Raw genomic sequence first — 22875 nt, 5'->3', positions numbered from 1 at the left:
TTCGAATCCCAGCGAAGACAGTGTCCGGCTCACTCGGACAACAGTGTTAACATAAAATATCCATATCTGATCTAAGTATAAATTTACTTCGTAACTTTCAAAAAAAAAAACTTGTTTCTGTGAAGTAAAAAACTGTTGTGATTGTGGATTTACTTCGTAACTTTTACAAAAAAAACTTGTTTGTGCATGGAAAAAAACTGTTGAGGTTATAGATTTACTTTGGGTTATTGAGGTTGTAGATTATAACGGCTTTGCACAACCAACCCAGCTATCACTTTAAAATCGTTAATTTTACTGAATTCCTTTTACAGAACGTTGGAAGAAGTTAGAATGCATGGAAAAGCCAAAGCCGAAATACTGTATGCTAATAATTTATATTGTGTTGTTCAGTATTTTAGCAAACTGTACCCCAGGATGACCCCCTTAACTGTACCCAGCACTAGTTGCTGTTAAGCCTAAATAAGGGACACGGTTAAACCACGTGATTTCGTCTGGAACAAAAGAAATCAAATAAAAAGAAAGATCCAGCTTCCAAACAAAATTTCTAATAATTTGTGCAATGCAGATTTTAAAGTTTAATTATACATAATAATAATATAATTAATAAAAATATAATTGTCAATGCTAATAACATAACTAATAATGCTAATAACAGAATTAATAATACTAATAGAGCAAATAATAATAATAGTAATAATAATTATGATAGTATAACTACTCTAAAGTATTATTGCTCATAACTACTATAAAAAAATTAATGCTTTTATTTCGGATTTTTTATTGTTTTCGCTCTGAAAAACTTTGTAAAAAAACTAGATATTTAAATTTTTTGAAGATAGTTTAAAAAATTTTGTCTCTATATTTGATATTAGGAAGATTTACTATGGGCTAGAATAGTCTTTAAGGCGAAAAATTATGTGTCCCAAAGCCACCTAACTTAATATGGTACTTAATTACGGAAAACATTGTTTGAAAATTTCCTCAGCATTTAGAATAAAGTTTTACTTATATATTCATTGAATATATAGGTAAAACATTAAAGAAATTCATGAAATATTCATTGTGATTTTAACAAAATATTAAAACAAAAGTCTCAAAAGTGCTTCAAAGCAACCCCACTTTATGGTATAGATTTCAAACTTTTATATCATTATTTTTTGAGTATTTACCCATATCTCGAGTACTAGAGTGTCCATTTTTACCTTTCTTTTTTTGAGTACTGGGAAATTATCTATGACTAAGTTTTATTTGCATTCGATACTATTTTGAGCATTTGGAAATCATAATCGAGCATTTTTTAAGCGAGAAATTTATGCTGGAATTGTATCCAGACTGATAAGTTTAGATTTCATTGATCCTCTTAAGGATATTCTAGATATCTAAATTTACACTTGGTTTCATGGTTATACTCCCATTGGGAAAGTTACTCTGTAAGACTAAGCTCGAGCTTATGGACTCTAAGATAATCTCTGATATGACAAACTGACAAAGTCAAAATATTGCAAGTCTTTTCTTGCGTTTAGCACAAAAATGTTGTCAGCTAATAAATCAATGAAGAATTTATTTAAACTAAAATAAACCATTGATTTTAGGATATTCATTAAACTCGTCTGAGGTACATATTTTTTCTGTTATAGTTAAAGAAATATCAACAAATCATAGTTTACTTCTCATTCATTCTAACATTTTTTAGCATTTTAACTTTGTTCATTTGAGTAGCCTGTAATAATCAGGCTTCCATGAACAATTATAGGTTGATAGTTTGTTTTACAATAGTCATGTTCTGAAAAAAGCAATTCAGCACACCCACAAAATTTAGGATAAGGATCTTGAAATCTGTAAACATGTCAAAACTGAGCAGCAGACAATCCTCTTTCATTCTATATTTTAAAAATCTGAAGTATTTTCAAGTCAGTTTTAATATATCTGAAAATAAAGTTTATTTTTAAGTTACATCCGCAAATAAAATGTTGTTTGAAAAAGCATTATTTTGCATAAAGAATTGAAATAAGATAAGTAATTTTGCTATTTCGAATTACAAAAGCAAGTATAAATACCGTGTAAGAAACTAACTGCAACTATAGGCTAACAGATGATATTGCCGGATTGAGAAAACTAACAATGATTTCAAAATTACCATCATTTCCAGAAACACTGAGGAAATTAACAATAATTTTAAAGTAACCATCATTTTCAGAAACACTGAGGAAATTAACAATGATTTCAGAGTATCCATCATTTTCAGAAGCGCTGAAAAAATTAACAATGATTTTAAAATAACTATCATTTTCAGAAACACTGAGAAAATTAGCAATGATTTCAAAATAACCATCAATTTCAGAAACACTGTTACGCAGTCAGTAATTCAAAAACTTGTGGGAATATTTCACTTGAAATTTTCCTGCTGCAAAATTAGACTTCTTTTTTAGTTAGCAGAAGCATTGACAAACTTCATGATTAATTTTAAAACTTAATTTGTATCAAGGTTTTATTTCTTAAGCAAGGCAGAACAAACTGTAGATTTACGTCTCCTTTTTCTCTTTAATTGATTTTTCAAACTGTCGGTCATTTTTGGGACAGCCGGCTTAGGCTACCTCATTTCCTAAAATGAGACTGCTATCTCGTTTCCTTTGAGCCATATTACGAGTCAAATTTGTTCAGTTTAAGGCTCCTATACTATGTCTAATTCAGGGGCTCTAGTTCAGTTAATTCTCATTCATATTAAGAACCTGCATAAAAAGCAATGTTCTCTATATTTCTCCTGAAAAAATAATTTTCGCTCAAAGAACCACCACCGAAAGAAATTTCTCTTTATTGGCTGTTCGAGCTTAAATTAATGTAATTATATGATTTTAAAAATTATATGTAAATTAATCTCAAGGGCTTTATTTTAGTGTCTGTGGTTTCCAACACTTCCAACGTTCCGGCAACTACGAGGTGGACCTTTTCAAAAGCCTCTACTTTGTGGTGGTTACTTTTTCGACTGTCGGATATGGTGACTACAGACCAGATGTTTGGCCATCACAACTTTTTATGGTCGTGATGATTTGTGTCGCTCTCATCGTTCTTCCTACGCAGGTAATTTTATTATAGCCATTTCATTTCGACTGACTTTTATTTCTTTTTTAATCTAAACGCATTTTTAATTTAAAACAATTATTTTAAACTATTTCTTATTCAAATTTTACTTGTTGGACAATTCCATGAAAGTGTCAACTTAAAAGCGAAATTTTTTTTTTATGAATTGCATATTTTGATTTTAAAAATATGTTCAGAAATAACCAAAGTCTAGTTATTCATGTTTCATTTTTGATAATTTTAAGTTTTTTGAATCTAGCAGTATTCTAAAGTAATCACATGGCTAACAAGTGAATTGTTCACATTTGTGATGAAATTGTTTTCTTGAAAAACACTTATAAAATAAAATAAATGTATCTTTCTTTTGCAATATTTTGATAAAATTATGCATATAGTACAAAATTTAAACATTTAAAACATAGTCTTTAAGTCATTTTAAGTTTAATATATAAAATAAAGGTAACTTTTTTTGTGTCATTCCATCACATGTTTTAGTATTTTTTTTTGAACTGCAACTAAATTTCAAAATGAAAATGTGTATATTTTGGTATATAAAGCAGATATGGCATAAGAATCAATGAGAGATTATAAAATTTTATGCATTTGATTATTAACTTCCAATAATTAATGTGACGGAATGACACATCCTCGGCGATAGAATGACAAAACGAGTCCTTGAAAAGCCTATTCAAAAATTAGAGAATTATTTATTTTTCAATTAACCTAATGGCTAAAACAACTGTTGAAAGACAGATAGAATATTGAATAGGAACAAGATCCCCATAATACGATGGAAAAAAAAGCCAGAGACAGAAAAGCAGATAAGAAGGCTTCCGCCACAAAAGCTGAACTTAAAAGCTTAGATGTTGTGCAGAGATTGTGTAAACAAAGAAAAAATCTAATTCTACCAACCTCTTCACATACAAATAATTTAAATTCCCCCTACAAATCTTGGTAAAGCCGTAAAAAAAGTTGTACACTCACTTCCGAAATCAACAATAAAGTTTAAAAAAATAATTCAGTCTTAATGTGAGAAGTATTTAACATTCAACTCAAAAGAAACTAAATTAAGTGAATGTCGATAAGCTGTTTATTTTGGTTAAAAAATTTAACTGTCAAGATGATGTTAGTTACAAGCCCCCAGGTGGTATGAAGGATTCAGTCATAATACAAACTCTGACAGAGTAACGAAGAGTGCACTAAAAGAGGCTTTTCATTTGTTTAAAGAAGCAGATAATGATGTAAAGTGTGTTTAAATTTTGTTAAGTGTATTTCATTAATACCTCACAACACATGCACCTATAAATACCACGTAAATGTGAGGTTGTTTTAAAAAGCCAAACAAGGCGTTGGATGCTTTAAAACGGCACCTAATATGCAAAAGAATTTTATGATTTCATAAAGTCGAAGCAACAAATTGTTGAAGTTTTGTTTTTATCCAGCTATTCTATTTAACCCTTTCGTGCCAACTGTCACAAATACGTGCCAGTATAAAACCGTATCGATCAGGGCAAAAAAATTAAACTGGTAATCAAAGTAATTCTTTAGCAGTTTATTTGTGGGCGGAGTTATAATTGTTTGATTTATTTAATTCACCATTACTTTGTTCAAAATAAAACTATTTAGTTATACCTTGAATTAACATTGATTATATGTGTGATTAAACTAACAATAATTAAAGTAAAAGCAAAGCAAATCTGTCAAATTAGAAACGACTACATTTAAGTTACCGGTTTTTATTTAATTACATCCTGATTCTGATTTTGTACGAATGCTTTTCTGAATCACCCGTCCCCAAGGGGTTAAGAGAGGGCAAAAGAGAATGACTTCAGCTGGTCACTTGTTACAGCAGCATTGCCAGAGACAAGAGACGTGCACTAGACGTTCATGTAGTTGAGAAGTGAATCATCAAAATTAGAATGTTTTCTAATTTTAACCAAAACCAAGTATATGATTTGAAAGAAGGCCACTGTTTTGAAGAGGAAAACATAACTGAGGAGACTCCTTAATCACTGTCCCATATTTCAGAAAAGGAACATTTATGTGTGGCTCAAATTACTTTGATAGACCATTTAGATGTTAAAGTACTAAGAAGAAGACAGGACAAAAATTGATTTATGCATAAATTTCCTGAGAAAGAAGATAAGATGTGTAATTGGCAAGTTAGATATAAAACTCTTCAGAGACAAGCTAATTTTCAAATTGTTGAAATTTTTACTAAATCTGTTTATCGGTTACATACACATTAATCCTGTTTATCTGTTACATTTTTTTTTATCATTTACATATTATTAAAACATTTTTTAAATGAAAACTTTCTTCCACTAAACTTTTTGTCATTCTGTCACGGTCATTCCGTCACAGCAAATAGATGCTAATAACTGCTAGCCAACCTGAGGTTAATTTTCCAAATTCAGATTTTACATTGCTTACACATTATACTAAAAGTAAAAAACAGTTCAGAAAAATAATAGCTGCAAAATTCACAGAAACTACCAGTTTTAAGCAACATGCCAAAAGCTTGGTTGCCAAAATGTCATTCCGTCACACAAATAAAAAGTTCGTAAAATTTAAAATAAAAAAGATAGAAAATCCTTTTTTTTTAGTTTATGAATCGCATTATGCCAATAATAATGATATGCATGAGAAAAAATAATGTTTACTTGAAATTAGATGCATAGAAACTTAAATGAAATGGTATTTTTCAAGTCAAAATGTCATTCCGTCACATATGGAATTGCCCTGTTGCATATTATATGTTATTATGTTTTATTGTTTTTATTATGTTAATTTCTAATTTTTCTTGATTCTCTGAAAAAATAAATAAAGTAAAAAGTAAGTCTTTGAACAATATAAATGTCTGGAAATTGCTGATAAGTTTGGGTCTAGACTAGAAAAATCACCAATAATTTATCTAAAATTTTGATTTGGTATAATTCGAAATGACGACAATTAAAAAAGTTTATTAAACCACACTAATTACATCCAGAAACAACTTGCAAATCTCTTCAGAACCAACGCCAGTCTCACTCTGTTCTAAAAATTTTAATAGCAAAATAAAAAAATTAATTACACGAGACAAGAAATTTGAAATTTTGAATTATTTGACTGAAATTTAAAGGATTAAATGAAAATATTATTTTCCTTTTGTGAAAAGAAACATTCAGATAAATTTCCGTTTTAGAAATAAAGTTATTTCATGAATAATTCGTTTTAACTCTGACGTAGGATTTAATTTTATTGTTATAGCAATAAAGTTAAGTTCACTTCGAAAATAAGGAACTTCAACATGAAATGTTGTCTCATCTTGAAACTCTCTTATTAAAAAATAACCATTGTTTAACAATGACTGAATAGAGCTAATTTCTTATTCCATACAAGTAAAATCTCTTTTCATAAAAATATAATAATGCAAAATGTGTTTAAAATATAGATTTCTTTGTTTTAAAAAAATGAAAAAAACTCAGTATATTTTAATATTAACTAGCTTAGCAATCCAAAAATAAATCAAAGCTGGTTCGACGTGGCTAAAGCTTGTTGCAATTTTTGAGGTGCTTGTCAACAACCTAATAAGTTATAACAATCTTCTCTAAAGAACTAAAAGAAAGTTTTTTTAATCATGAAAAAGTATTTTTGAATCATGAATCTAATTTTTCCAGCCATGAAAATAAATGAGATGATATCTGAACGATCAAATTATTAATTTTTTTTTTCAAATACTTAAAATATTTTTACATAAACCAACTAGCTATTCATTTTTATTTTTTTAAGAAGATAGACGAGACCCCATTGTTTACCATCTATAAATCTAAAATAAACCAGAAAAGAGAGTTTGACCGCCATTCATATGTTTTAAGCTCATAAATATTAAAACACTCCATACGGATTATTCATTGGAATAAGAAGATAATAGGAAATTTACTTTGAGGAGTGTTTTCTCAGCAAAAGATCAAAGGGTACACACAATTCAATTTTAACTGGCGGCTTTGCCCGAGGCTCTCGGGGGAAAAAAGCACATTATGGATGAAATAATCTATACCAACAGTATATGATTTTTTTAATTAGTATTTGTGATATTACTATGTAATAATAAACTTTGTTAACAAAGCACACCGGTACTAGGAATCCCTCTTTTTTAGCCATGCTACAAATTTTCGTAATAGTCAAGATTTATCGTAATTCTCGAAAATAGTTATCAATGACACTAATATCTTTGTAATTAGCTTTTTTTTATCACTATATTAAAAAAAGAAAATTCTTACCGTGTTAATTTTCATCTCGATACATTTTCACTTAGAACAGCACTTGCATATTTTATTGCCCTTCCCAGTAACTTCCCATTATTAGTTTCATCGAAAACAACGCTAACCAAAAGAAAATTGAATTATACTTAGTATTGTTGAATTCGCGGTAGTCAAGATTTACCACAACTTCAGTTTTCCAGATAAATTGACATTTAATATGTAACTTCAATTTCGTTTTATTAATTCTGGATAAATTCACATGACTTAAGTTTATACGCTCCGTTGGAGCAGATGGTTATGGCAAGGCTCACACCACTGATTGGTGAGCTGTAGTTGTGAGTTCGATCCTCGTGGCCGACAAAACAAGTAACGGGTATACGCAACAAGGTGCACATTAAATCTATCGTGGTTGAAAATCCTCTGGTTGGTTCTTATGTGGTAGTTTGGAGTGCCAGCTGAAGACCAGTCCATGTCATTTGACCAGGGTAAAAATTATATGGAATTCCTATCATGGCCGCTAAAAGATTGAGTCCTAAAAATGGAGTTACGTGCATGGCTATGGTTGGATGATGATGATTTAAGTTTAGCAAGATTAAGTAAGCAAGTAAGTAAGCAAGATTTCATAGTGGAATGGCAAAAGAGGGAAAAAGAGTTTTGATACACCTTCTTAAATACTTATTCAATTACGTTGTATATTTACGTCACGAACTTATTCATTTTGATTTTAGTGACGCCAACCCAACATAGGAAAAAACAGTTGATGGTTGAAGTAGTTGAAAGCGTGCTATAAAATTCCAACTGGAAAAATCATTTTTGAACGAAGAGCTTAAAACTAGCAAAGTCACTTGTATTTTCGTTTCTCTTCCAATGAGGTGAATCGGGTTCGAATCTCAGCGATGGATGGTTGATACGAATTCCGCATCCGGCTTGCACCGACCACAGTACTGGCGCGAAATATTCTCAGTGGGAGAAGGATCATGGGTTAGAGTCCCCTTGTCGTCAGGCTAATCTTGGGTGGCACTCGTGATCTTCCTCTCCATGTAACGCAAATGAGGGTTAGTTTCATCAAAAGGTCCTCCACGAAGGCAAATTTCTTCCAATACTTGATACAGGAGTTCCCTTGTCTTCTGAATTGGGTTCAAAATTACAAGGCTACGTAGTTGAACATTAGTAGTCGTAAAACCAAAAATTGGGTCGGCTGTTCAACGACGGTTATAAAGTTCTGTTAAAACTACTTTTCCAAGTCGATTTTAAAATGAGTGAACTATCTTCCATTGTCACTGTCGTTTATCTTTCAAGCCCTTAGCTTTCTTCACAATCATCAAATTAAAATCATTTATTTTGCTAATTTAGTATTCTATAAAAGTTTTTTAAAAAAATTCCCTGAAAAGACAATTTTAAGCCCTACCATTTTGAACTCAGTTAAAAGTTCTGCTTAAGTATTTTGCAAAGGATATTCTGTCTCGGCATTTAAGACGACCGCAGCTGAAATTTTCCTCTTGGGGGTTTTACAAGGAAGGAAAAAGCAATAATTCTTTCTGTAAACTCAGTCGCATTTCATTTCCTGTTCAAAGTGTGAAAGTGAGCTCAAACCTTTGTGAATAACTGATCTTTTCATAGCGAAGACTGCAGGCTGTGGATTTAGGGAAATCTCAAGTTTAAAATTCGATATTTTCTTTCCCTTTTTATAGTGAAAGACTTATTTTTTTATAAAAAAAATCTCTTGACTTTTGAATATTCTTCACTTACTTTTCGAAACATCAGGCAAATGTAACTTCGAATGTTTATATATAAAAGAGAAATAGAAAAAGGATTAAAATATACTTTTTTAAATTCTACAAATGACCTAGCGGTATCAAGGGGGACAAGTTGCGACATTTACTTAAGAGGAATACTTTTTTTTTAATATTTTGAATACTTTTTTGAAGTTTTATAACTGGAAAATAGTTTCGGGAGATATTTTTTTAATATATGAGTTTATATTTTTGAGGAGGGATGTATTTTTAAAAACTTTTGGTGACCTATATTTTTTTAGCTGAATTTATTATATCTTCCACTGTCAACTCACTAGGACAAAATAGAAGAAAAAGATAAGTCTTTTTCAAGCAGGGATTTAGTTGGACAGAAACTGTTTTTTCTTTCTTTTTTTTAATAAGCTTTTTGGGGAATATGTTCTTAAACCTCTTTTGGTAATAAATAATCCTCCAGCCATTTCATTTTCAATTCATACAGCTTTGTGATCTCAAATAAACAAATAATATTTTTAAAAAATTGAAGTCAACAAAGGTCAACAAAGAATAAATTTATATCCAGCTAAATATCTTATATAAGATAAATATTTTTCTCCCGTGTGAAACTATAATTAATTAATTAAATTTAATTAATGAATTAATATTTAAAAAAAACTGTGTGTCATCCACTACATTTTTAAAAAAAATTATTAGAAATTAAATAAAAACTATTTTATTAACGATTGAAAATTTGAACAAGATATATAAATATATATAGGGAGAAAGTGAACTAATAATAGGAATAGAAAGAAAAAAAAGACAAAGCACAATTTTAATCTTTGCTTTTGTTGAACTGGAATATATAGTAAAGCCGTTTATAAAAAATTTGCAGATCATCCAAGGCACTCAAGTTTTTTTCCCTTTTAAATCACAGTTTATAATGAAATTGCGTCTTAATTATAAATCCTCTTCTCAAACAACAAATAAGCAATGCCACTTGAGTTCAAGGAAAAAATATTCCTCAAAATATTCAGGACTATTGTTTTCCATTCAAGACCAATTTTCTCAATTGATTATTTGCATTTAAGGAAGAAGAAGATCACGAATATCCACACATGTGACCTATGACGTCAGTGTCAGCTGATTCTTTATAAGCAAAGCGGCGTGTCAAAGTTGAGCTAAGTTTCTCCAAATAAGTTAGAATGTTAATTAAATAGTTAATTTATAAGTTAAACTTTCACCGTGATTGAACCTTAGATTCATTATATATGTTTTTTATTGTAACAGTGATGTATTTTTGATTTGTGTACCTGGCAACTTCGATGCATAATTAGTTTATGTTCTACATGGCTTTGTGCCTGTCTTTGTGATAAGTAAGAAATATATAGTGAAATAATTTAAATATTTGTTAAAGAATACGGATTGTTTCATTTAAATTTTGATACATGAGAGTTGATACTTGAGGGGCTTAGCTAACTTGAAATAGAATGGAAAGAACAATTGCTGACGTAAATAAGTATAACGTTTTAACAACCAATCAGGATCGAAGCTACGTCACTTTCAGGTATCCCATTGGATGCCTACAGGTGACGTCATTGTAAGTATATCGTAGTATTTGTAAGTATATCGTTGCATACAAATACTTACTAACCTAGAAAAATAATTTATGAAATGAAATTTACTTTTGTCACCTTAGCTAAGAATATGTTGTTTAGCATGCAAGTTTTATAATAAAAGTTATATCAAAAATATTTTTTATAACTTTATACCAAAAAAATGTTATTTTTAACTTTTTGTAAAATTTTCAACAGGGTTGCTTCAAATTTCGTTGTAAGTCATTAAAAGAATTAGCAGGATGTGAAGAAATTTGGTACTTTATATTTGTAGAAAACAGTCAGAATCGTCAAACAGTGACACCTCCGCTGTATGGCATTCCAAATTTAAAAAATCTTTTACATCTACATTAATATTTAATATTTTAGAAAACAATTCGAATTCAATTATTTTCAAAACATTTCATTTATTCGCAAGTTTGTGCTTCCTGTATCATTCGAATAGAAATATATTTATTGCTAATACAATACGATAACAATTCATTTATATTTTAGCAATTGTGGTTATGCTCTTTTGTCCTTAAATCTTACAAACTAATTTCTGAAAAGTTTCAGACTTAGAAATTAAAAAGTACAATTACAAAAAATTAGATTAACAATGTCCTTATCAGAGTTTGAGATTTAGATTGACGCCATTAGCCTTCTCGATGTTAATTAAAAAGCATTCCTGAGTGCAAGCTTTTTGTCCAAAAATCTGCCATGAAGTTATTTTCCTTTACAGAATCAAGTTAAACATAAAATCATTATGACTGACAAAATGGGACAAACTGCCTGAATCTAGCTAAAGAAACTTTCTGCTTGCTATTACAGTACAAAATTGAAAAAAATTTGAATTTAATTAACTTTTCTATTTAAAATTATAAAATATTTTCATACCAATATATTCCAAAAGTTTTTAGTTTATTTCGTTTTGGTTTTTTCAGTTTGAACAGCTGGCGTACACATGGATGGAGCGGCAGAAGCTAGGTGCCACTTACAGCATGCACAGAGCTCAAAGTGAGAAACATGTCGTTGTCTGTAGCACAACATTACGTGCAGACACCATCATGGACTTCCTAAACGAGTTTTACGCCCATCCTTTACTACAAGTATGTAATATAATAAATAACTATGTTAAAAATAACTAACTTGTCCCATTCAGAATTATTGCTATTAATATCCATGTAATTAAAATATATTTAGATACGTTTGTAATCGATATAGATATGCAATGCAAACGATGTAAAACCCAATATTAGCTTCAATTTTCTGTTGCTAACTAGCCTCATTGAAAATTATTGCTATTCTTATCCATGTAATTAAAATATATTTAAAAACGTTTGTAATCGATACAGATATGCAATGTAAACAATGTAAAACCCAATATTAGCTTCAATTTTCTGTTACTAACTAGCCTCATTGAAAATTATTGCTATTCTTATCCATGTAATTAAAATATATTTAGATACGTTTGTAATCGATATAGATATGCAATGTAAACGATGTAAAACCCAATATTAGCTTCAATTTTCTGTTGCTAACTAGCCTCGTTCAGAATTATTGCTATTCTTATCCATGTAATTAAATATATTTAGATACGTTTGTAATCGATATAGATATGCAATGTAACTGATATAAAAACCAATATTAGCTTTAATTTTCTGTTGCTACGTTGTATTGCATATCATGCTAAAAACCATTTTTCTCCACCTGCTAAATTCCCAACGTGTTCGTGATGTATATAAAAAGGGCTCGCGAAAATTAAATTGTAATGGCAAAACTTTCAATGACGAAGGTAAAAAAATATTAAACTACCTATATGTGGGACTATAAAAACAATTATATGTATAACCATGTGTTCGGATAAAGTGTTTTCAAAAACAGCACCCCAAAACAGTTTAAAATTTTAATGAAAATATTTGTTTTCTAAATAATAAAAATTTTTCAAGCTTCTTTTTTACCGAAACTTTAAATAAACACTTTGAATTAATTTCTAAAAACAAATATTTCGTAAAATCAAAGTAAAATAAAAAAATTTAAGTTGACATGCACTCCAATTCAAATTGGAGAATTATCTATAGTGCTACTACTTAATAATTTCTTCCCAAAGTCAAAGCGATAACCGAATTTTACGTAAAATACAGATCATACTCATGACTACCACGAACTAATGCACATAAAAATTTATAAAAAATAAACACATTTTTTTAGAGAACAAAACTTGATAAATAATAATAAATGATATTAGGCAGAAATCGAAGCTGAATTGGTCAAGTCGGTGAAATGATCATGTCAACGAAATGGCCATATCGGCGAAGTAATCATATCTACGATGTGATCGTGCCAACAACACGAGCTGTAGGGTGTCGGCGAAGTGATCGTAGTGGTAAAATGAGGTGTCTGCGAATAAGTTGTCGGTTAAATGAGCGTGTCGGTGTAAGCTGTCGGTGGAGTTACCGTGTCGTTGAAGTGATGTCGGCGATATAAGTTATCGATATAGTTATCGCGTCGGCGATATTATTTGTTGGTGACGTGATATGTCGTTGAAGTGATTGCCGATGATTTGAACACGGTCCAAAATAATTTTAAACAATCACAAACACAATAGTTTAGGACAATTTAAAACAGTAATTTACAAAGTAAGTGAAAATAATTTTAAACAACCACAAAACAAATTGTAATCAGGATTAAATATCATATGAAAATAGTTGAAAAATTAAATGAAAAATGTATGGAGTCAATATTTTTAAGAAAACTTATCAAAACATTTTTATACCCATCGGGTAGTTCTTGAATCTTATTACTGGGTGTAAATTTATTTTTAAGAACTATGCCTACACAAACTGAAAATAACTATCTCAACCTGAAGATTTCCATTCATTATTTCTTACTTAATAATTCATGAACAAGCTCCTGTTCCAAGAAACTGTCTAATTATCAATCGATAGGTAAATCAAGATTCTGAACTACGATCAGATACTGATTTTAGCTAAGTTGCATTAGAGATGATTATCATGAAATCATACAGGTAATCTCTTACCACCTTCAATTAAAAGGGATGCGTAATCTAAAGATTATATGTAATTAAGAAAGCCCTCGCATGCACACATTGTTTTAATCAAAATATAATGTTAATGATATTGATCCAGATTTAGGAAATACATTAGCGAAACTTATCTCCAGAGTGATACTACGATATTTTAATTCCCCACATCTTGAATTTGATTTTCGATTAAATTGAAGACATAATATTAATAAATAAAAGCTATAAAAGGATTAATATACTGGTTGTCCTTAATTATAGTTGGTTTTTAAACATTTAAAGTAAGAAAATGGTTAAAGTTATAAGACAGATCAGATAGATCATGTGACAAGTATGGAAAAAGATTTTTACTGTGATGAAGATGCCTTATATCAATAAATGCTGTGATTATCAATATATACTGAGAAATACATACCTGCCAACTTTTAATCCCTTCCATTATCATTTTTCCCAGTGGTATTAAAATGAAATTAAAACTTCAATTTTAAGCAAACAAATACGTTGCATTTGAAAAAACTTAAGTTGACAACCATGATAGTAACGCATATTAATATATGTGCTTAATTTTTGTAAGAATAGTGGTGATCAAAATCATTTAAAAATCAAGTTTGTAAAAGAAAAATAGTATATATTTACTACCACTTTAAATATGAAAATAAAATCTTCCGGAAAATCCGGAAGAGTTGGCAGGTATGGAAATATCTAATTTTATTAAACTTTAAATTCACAAAAATATGACTAATTGGCTCCCGCTTTATTTTCTGAAGGAGTCATAAGCAGTGATATGTATATCAAATCTAACATAACATATAATATTATTTTCGAAACTTGAAAGAAAATGTTTGGAGGAAAGGAGCCATGAAAATTGGCATGTTCTAAGTATGCCAAATGGCGATGTGTTAACTATCCGGGGTTCGGGTTGGCAGATTAATTTTGAATAGAAAGGAGAATATTAGCCAAAAATGGAAAACTTAAATTCTAACGAAGAGAAATTATCGTTCGAAGTACTCAGTTAAATTAGTTAAAAAAATAAAAGGAAATGTGTAGTCTTATACAACTTAAATGTTGAAACGCGTTACTAATCGATTGAAAATGTTATCCCTTTTCCCTTCCTGTTATAGTTCTTATTTTTGTTTTTACTTCAAACAATTTTCAAGAGTTAATCTTGCGAGCAGACACCTGTATATCAGATCGAAATAAAAAATTTGAAAAAAAATTTCCCCATTTTCCCTTCCTGTTATAGTTCTTATTTTTGTTTTTACTTCAAACAATTTTTAAGAGTTAATCTTGCGAGCTAACACCTGTATATCAGACCGAAATAAAAAATTTGAAAAAAAAATTTGAAAAAAAAAACCAATGAATCACATTACAATTTCTCAAAATATTTCATTAAATGAGATTCTCACTTAGGTAATATAGAAATATCCATTATCATCCACGATCGCATGTTGTAATAGTAGAACGAATTTTTTAACTAAATAAAGAACAACGGAAAATCGCTTAAAGAGACTTAACAGCGTCATCTGTAGGAAAATCTTTGAACTGAAACCGGGAAATCTGGAGAAAGAATTAATGCCTTGCCTCATTAGTTTGCTGCAAGAACTATTTTTTTCTCACCTTAACTCTTTTTCTTTCATACAGTTTTGAAAATCGTTAATTTAATTTACGACATCCAGTAAATGGGAATAAAAGATGGATGTATCAACAAAGCTATAATGTGTCTTATTCTGATAATAAATTAAAAACTTAAAGTTTACCGTTTTAATTTTACTTTATTTTATAACCGCCTTTGAACAGTCGACCCAATTTTGGGTTTACGACTACTAATGCCTCCGTAGCCTTGTAATTTTGAACTCAATCCAGAAGACAAGGAAATTCCTAGATCAGTACCCCCAAAGGTATGATTTGTTACTGGAACATGGGGGACTTTGTGACTCGACAGATTTAACGTGCATCAGTCACCATTTACTACCGGGGAGTCTTCGGCCGACGGGGACGAATCCACGCCCTCTTGGACATGGGCCCAATGCCCTACCAACCAGGCTTAGGATAAGTAGAAATGGGGATCAAACGGGACTTACATAACATATGGGTAAAATAAAGTTAATTTACGCGCTTGATAGATAATAATAAACAGGTTGAAAATTTGCGGTAGTAATCAAGAGAGCTAATATTTGTTGTAACAAAGGGGCAGACTCTGTTCAGATAAAAAGCCTTATTATTGAATAAATTTATTATTTTACTTGTATTCTCTAAATGTATGATGTCATACATTGCATGATGTATGATGTCAATATATAATGCCATTTTCATTTAAAATGTTTCTTTTTATTCTCCACAATATGGTTAAAAACACAGAAAAAACTTTTGTTTGGAAGTCAAAATTTACATAAAATTTTAAGACTTTGGCAATGTTTTCAAATTTCAAAATAAATGGTAAAGGAAACGTTCAGTAACTTTAAGCATTTAAAGATGTCTAATCGCTAGACACGCACACTTCGCAACAAAGATTTAATAACGAGAATTTAAGAAAATCAGTATAAAAAAAAAATTTTAAACTTATTAGTTTAGCATCTATTGCAAGCAAACAATCAATACATGTTTACGAGAGATTTTGCCTTTCGTGTGCAATTTGTAATGATTTTGTAAACTATTGCGCATACTTAAAAAGTGTAGATATTTATTAAATTGAATTTGTTTGAGTGTGATATTTTCAAAGTAAGTATTTAATAAAATATAGCAAAAATTATGGTATATTTTGGGATAAAGAATTGAAAAAAAATTGTATTTAAACTCAAAAACAGAAACATTTAAGAGCTGGCAAGATCTGAGAATTTAAAATAATAGTTTTGCGCTATACTTTCGTGATAAAAAGTAATCAAGTGTTCGTTTTTTTCTATAACTTGATACTCAACCGTATTTAGAAACTTAGCACGAAAATCCACATTAAATATCTTAAAAACTGAAAAATCAAGTAATTGTTTGATACTTTTAAATATTATCACGAGATACACAAATTTAATAAATGCCTCAAGTAGTACAGAGTCGTAGTAAAACGAAATGAATACAGTGAAAATACATCGAGATTACTTCGTTCTGAAAAATTCTTTTTTCTCTCTTTTCCTTTAATGAAAAATAACTAATGTTTATTTAATAAACCCTTTTCTGGTGTTAAAAAAGCAACCAACAGTTACCTATCCTGAAACCGCAGTGAAAAATATAAGTTAATCAAATAAAAAGATCTTTATACTTAATTTCCATTACTATTGAAATTCGTTGATAAAAAAAAAATTAACCTGCTCAACCATAGTTAATTTAAAATTGGTAGGTGACCCACTTTCCCGTGATTACATCTTCTTAAAACATACTCTAAAGCTAATCACAGATTCGAATACTTTACCTAATTAAGAAACAGTGCTGGGGAGGGACTCTTAGCAACGACAAACATCATCAAGTTGTCCTCTGAAACAGAACGGATGCGCCCTTGTTTTCCTTTCAACGCAGAGTAGAAAGCTATTTTATTTAAGTTCACTGCTTGGGGCAATAATTGTCTACAGTGCGTGAACAAACTAATTAAGATTCCACTGCCGAAGTACAATACTTGCAGTCAATTCAAGAACTGTGAACGAGGATTAAAACTATACGTGGCAAACGGACCTTGCTATGTAGACTGCCTTTCTTTGAATAAACCAGACATTATCTGTAATGGTTATGCCAAGAAGAGTGAAACAGCTATTAAGTAAAACCCCTTAATAAAACCACGAGAAAGAAATTATAATAACAAATGTATAATTGTGGAAATTAATGAATTTCAGTTTTAAATAACTTTATATATTAATGCTCCGATAACAGTCTTGAATTTTTAACAAGAATTTGTTACTTCCTATCTCAAAAAAGTGGTCTTGCTTTCGACTTTGGACAATTCTATTCTTTTTCTGCATTAATGTAAATATAATATTCTTCCTCGTTTATGAAGTAAAATTTCTAATATAAGAATTCAGCAAATGGGACATTCATAAACGCAGCTTCCTTACTTGCACTGAAGTTAGCTATCTAGTCGTAAAAGAATCAGTTGATTAGCATCATTGAAATTAGGGTGAACCTATTTCATGGTTCAACTTCTCCTCTTTTTTTGTTACTGGCAAATGCTGTTTTTTTCATAACCTCAAAACACCATCTAGTTGGCAATGTAACATGTTCTAGCCAGTAAATATCTTGTATACGAATCATTTTTTATACAATCTAGATTTGCGAAGAAAAATAAATTTCAATAAAATTAAAAAAGAACAATGAGAAAAATGTATAGTAGTATAATCATACTATGCATATAAATAATTAAATATTAAAATATTTATATTTTTAAAAGAATAATATGCCAACAGCAAAAGAAAAATTTTATTAGTAGACTGTCACACTGTAACTTATTACTATTAGTTGTGTGTATAAAATTCATCATCATATTTGGCACAGCATCCCATGGAGAGACAAGGCAAGGCCTTTTGCTGACCGTTCCTCCAGGACAACCTAATTTTTGACCTAGTCCGCCAGTCTATCTTAATTATTTTAAAATATGATTCCACGTAATCATTGTTTTGGCTTTGGTATACAGAAGAGCCTTGACATCTACAGAAGAAACTTTTAAAAAATTCACGTAGCATAATTTGTTTTTAGTCTTGATTTTTTTTAATAATAATGTATAGATAAATTTAAAATGAGATCTTTGTATGCAGTTTTATGTAATGATTACCTACTTATTTCTCCAAACGTAATTATGATCCAAACTTAATTATTTCTTAAAAAACTAACTCCTAAAAATGAAAACAACCCAATCAAAATTGTTTTCTTTGTGTATTTTTAGGATTTTTATGTGGTACTTCTCTCCCCTTGTGAGTTGGATGCTACAATGAAGATGATTCTTCAAGTACCTATGTGGGCTCAGAGAGTGATTTACATTCAGGGTTCAGCTCTCAAAGATACCGATCTTACAAGAGCAAGGTATGCCCATCAATCTTCAAAGAATACCAAAAAGTCAAAATTATTTCACATACATGTAACATAACAAACCTTTAACGAATCCTTTTATGTTATTTCTTTATCTAAATTCTCTTTCTTAATTTATTACTCAAAATAGAATACTTTCGCACACTTTATTATTCACATCCGGTTTTCTTATTCTATTTTTTGGTTCAATTATGCAAGTTTTCCCTTTACTAACTGCGAGAACTACATTATTACCTCAACGTATTTAATGAACCAATTGTAGGTTTTCCCTAGCTTTTGAGAGAGAAGCACACCAGGTTTCTGAGGGTAAACCAACCAGTGAAGGAGCATTTCATATATATATTGATTAAAAATAAGAATTTGAAAGTGTTTCTTTAGATTGATTGATAACAATAGCTTACTGCCAAACAATAGGCAGTCATCTAGCAATGTTTTGGATTACCTGGTCAAATAGACTTCTCTGGAAAAATTTCTGAATTTGTTATTATGTCTGCAACACCTTGTTTATTTGAAAAAATTATAAGGTGAGTGTTTATAATATGTTTGAAGTGGAATTAATTGCATATAATAGTTCTCACTGTGAAAAAGAGAATTCAGAATATAGTTATTGAAGGTACGTTTAATTTTTTTAAGCATAATAAAGTACTGAGATAAGGGGGTGCTTAATCACTGGGTCACCAAACGATGAAAAACCAGTGAAGGAACAAGTGTTCCTTTACTGGGCATAGATTTCCCAGTGAATGAACAGTGTGTGTTAATATGTTGACACTTTTGTTTTCAATTCATGATTACGAAAAAAAATTAACATTTTCCAAGTATCTATATGTTATAATTTCAAGAATAGGCTTGTCTTTAAATATTTGTATGGCTTATAAATTCATAAAGAGCATTAAAAAATAACCAAAATTAAGTGTTCCTTTACTGGGTATTCATTCAGTGGTAAGAGCTGTGTTCGGTTGGTCTTCTTACTACTTGTTATTTGAACCTCCAAAACTTTGAAATAATATTATGTAAGTTCTCTACAATTTTTTTTACATAATTTGCAATTAGTGACAAATGTGTTGACACTGTCATTTAACTAAAATTACGAATTTTGAAATTAATATGATTTTTTAGAAGGCAAGCGAAGCTTAATTGTTCCTTCACTGGTTAGTTTACCCTATATAAGTTTACCCTTAACGAACACAGATTGTGGTACTCTATAAAAAGAAAGTAATTTAACTCGTTGATGAAACTTACAAATATTCAAATTAGGGAACGATTCGTATCACTTTTTATAAATATTTGTTTTCATTTATAAAACTTTAACAATAAAAATTAAGATTCATATCTGGCAACACGCAATTTCTTTCTCTGTCTCTCTTGCTACTTTTAATGGGATACCTGCAAGTGACGAAGTAGGGATATTTCGATCCTGATTGGTTGTTGAAACGTATCATTTGTTTACATTTTCAACTGCTCCTATCATTCTATTTCGAGTAGGCCAAGCCCGTCAAGTATCAATTCTCTTAAAGTGATACATCCTATATTCTTTCACCACAATTCTTTCACAAAGATTGCAATTCTTTCACTATATTTCTTGTTTAACACAAAGACTGGTACGAAGTCATGTGGAACATAAACAATCTAATTATGCATCGAAGTGACCAGGTTCACAAAACAAAAATAAATCACGGGTACAATAAAATACATAAACAAATAATAAATCTAAGTTAAGCAAGAGGCATAGACGAGAAAGAATTATATTTCAACCAATTCGATGTGCGATACGGTGCTGTATTTAATTAACTTCACTTTAATTACATTTTAACTTATTTGGAGAAACTTAGCTCAACTTTAACACGCCATTTTTCTTATAAACGACCGGCTGTTACTGATGCCGTAGATCACATGTGTGGGTATCTGCGATCTTCTTCTTAAAGTACAAGTACTCAATTGACATCTACGCAAGGGAGAGTTTATGAAATGAACATCTTGTAAGGAAAAAATAAATATTCTGCAACAATGGATGAATAGTCAATATTTAAAACAGGAAATTGGGAAAAAAATCACAAAAAAGAACTTAAATTTGCAAAAACTTTCAAACAAGATTTGCGTTAGGTTCACGTTTAAAAAATGGCTTTTTCTGCTGGTTATATTTCCACGTTTTAACTCCATAGTTGCATTTCAGAGGGCTACAGATTGACCGTGGAATTTTTTTCCTGCAAGTGTAAGAGTTAATAATCCTGGAAATTTTCAAATCTTAACTTCTTTAATTCATTTAGTACTCACTGTATTTTTTTCTACATGCCTTTATGATTTCAAGTTTCTAAGTCCTATAGATTTTTTGTCGCAAAGCAAAATGTGACCTAAAACAAAAAGAAATGATCAAAAATTTTAAGTACAATTTCTGATTACTTAGCTTTCTCTCTGGCAGTATTTAGGCTCTTAGCAAAATTCTTCACACACAGTTACGAAAGTCGTTTATCCAACGATAAGAAAAAGATATTTTCGCATAAATATTATTATAAATTATTATTAAAAATAATTTATATTTTTCTTCATTGATTATTTTTTACATATTACATGTATGAACAATGGTCGGAATATTTTTGAATTATAAAGTATCATTTACATGATCTTAATCTATCCTATTTTAGTTAGCAAGATCCAAAATTTGGACGTAATTGATTCATTTGTTTAAAGTAAAAATTTAAATATTCGATATTTTTTTTAAATAATTAAAATTTTATATTTCTTCATTCAAAATATGCTTTGAAATCAGGTAAAAATTTTATATACTTTATAGTTAAAAAATGTTTTGACTATTAAAAAATAAATAATAATAAATTAGCATTAAAACTATTTTTTATGGCGAATAATCTTTGTATAAATAAGTTTATTTTCTCCATGGACGTGGGAAAATATGCAAAATGTGAAATTTACATTAAAAAGACACAAATTTTTGACCTCTCACCTTTCTAAACTATTGGGACCGCATCTATTTTTCTAAATTTGTGGGGCGAAAATCCATATCAGTTTTAAAAAAAAGTACATTTATGTGTTTGATTTCGTAACTTAAATCGCCGTATAAAAAATTCAAGCACTCCCGTGCTAAAATTGCTAAATTTTATTTAGTAAATGTACACTATGTTCTTCTTGTATGGCATTAAATCATAAATTCAATTAAGAAAGTGACGAACAGTATAACTGTTAAAAGCTATCTGTTAAAAGAAATAACAGTAAATCAACATTATCGATTTGAAATTGCTCAATTTATTGTAACATTCGTTGTCCCAATCATTTAAATAATTTACATGCATCAAATTTTAGATCATCTCGAGTAAACTTTAAATTAATTCTAACCTCGCTTTTTGAATAAATCACACAGGAATTTTGAGCTCTTAATTTCAACGGCAAGCTCTAAAATTACAAAGAACGCATGGTAATTCAATCTGGAGGGAGTCGAAGTTGATCTTTTAGCTCAAGCACAGGCTAACTTTTAAAGTTCATTCAATTGTTCAATTTTAAAGAATTAATATGGATGCATAGCCGAGTTCTGAATGTATTATAACTTGTTTATAGACACCCTTTCATAAATTCATCAAAATGATGAAGGGATTGTGAAAGGATGTGATGAAAATGTAGCTTATATTTTCAAAATAAATAAAGATGCTCATTTGCATACCTTTAGAAATTTAGCATCTACTTAAATCTCGTACATCATCTTTGCAACAGGCAATTTTGGGTAATTTAAAAGAAAAAAAATTGCCACACCTGAAACTACATATATTTAAGAAAAAACATGCCAAAGAAACATAAGTTTACTTGACAAAAAGTTGAGTAAAATACATTTGTGGTAAATTGTATCTGTCTTGTATCTGTAATTGTATCTTGTATCTGTCATGAAATGAATGAAACGTGTACTCTCAATTGATACAAAGCTATAGTTGCAATTTAGGCTCTCTAGCTAATTGGAAAGTGGCCGTACAGATACGAAAACAAGAGTTAAAGTAATATGGTGTTAAAAAATTATGTGTAGCATCTTTCTTCTTTATTAAATAACTCGACTAATTTTGGCCAAGAAAATATGAATTCATTTGTATAGATAACGCTAGTGAACAATTTTTTTTTATGTTGCATGCTATTTTATAACAGATATTGGCAATTTTCACGTCCCTGATTTTAAATCTGCAATCATTTTCTCG

The 22875-nt window shown here is 29.7% G+C and overlaps 1 protein-coding gene and 1 long non-coding RNA gene across 6 annotated transcripts in view; one reads left to right on the top strand and one right to left on the bottom strand.

The window, feature by feature from the left end:
• LOC147813821 (uncharacterized) overlaps window positions 1–22875 on the bottom strand; it is a 579591-nt gene that overhangs the window by 473382 nt on the left and 83334 nt on the right. The window lies entirely within an intron of this gene.
• LOC107438721 (potassium channel subfamily T member 2) overlaps window positions 1–22875 on the top strand; it is a 518547-nt gene that overhangs the window by 426811 nt on the left and 68861 nt on the right. For all 5 annotated transcript variants that reach the window (XM_071179918.2, XM_071179919.2, XM_087159363.1 and 2 more), the window contains 3 exons: window positions 2895–3078; window positions 11589–11753; window positions 18546–18682. In XM_071179918.2, the coding sequence (XP_071036019.2) occupies window positions 2895–3078; window positions 11589–11753; window positions 18546–18682 (486 nt within the window). The remainder of the gene's footprint in view (window positions 1–2894; window positions 3079–11588; window positions 11754–18545; window positions 18683–22875) is intronic.

This window comes from Parasteatoda tepidariorum, chromosome 3 (assembly GCF_982258835.1).
Source record: "Parasteatoda tepidariorum strain Cologne lab strain chromosome 3, Ptep-v5.0, whole genome shotgun sequence".
Taxonomy (NCBI): domain Eukaryota; kingdom Metazoa; phylum Arthropoda; class Arachnida; order Araneae; family Theridiidae; genus Parasteatoda; species Parasteatoda tepidariorum.
The sequence above is the reverse complement of the archived record's forward strand: the minus strand, read 5'-3'. Positions and strand labels throughout refer to the sequence as shown.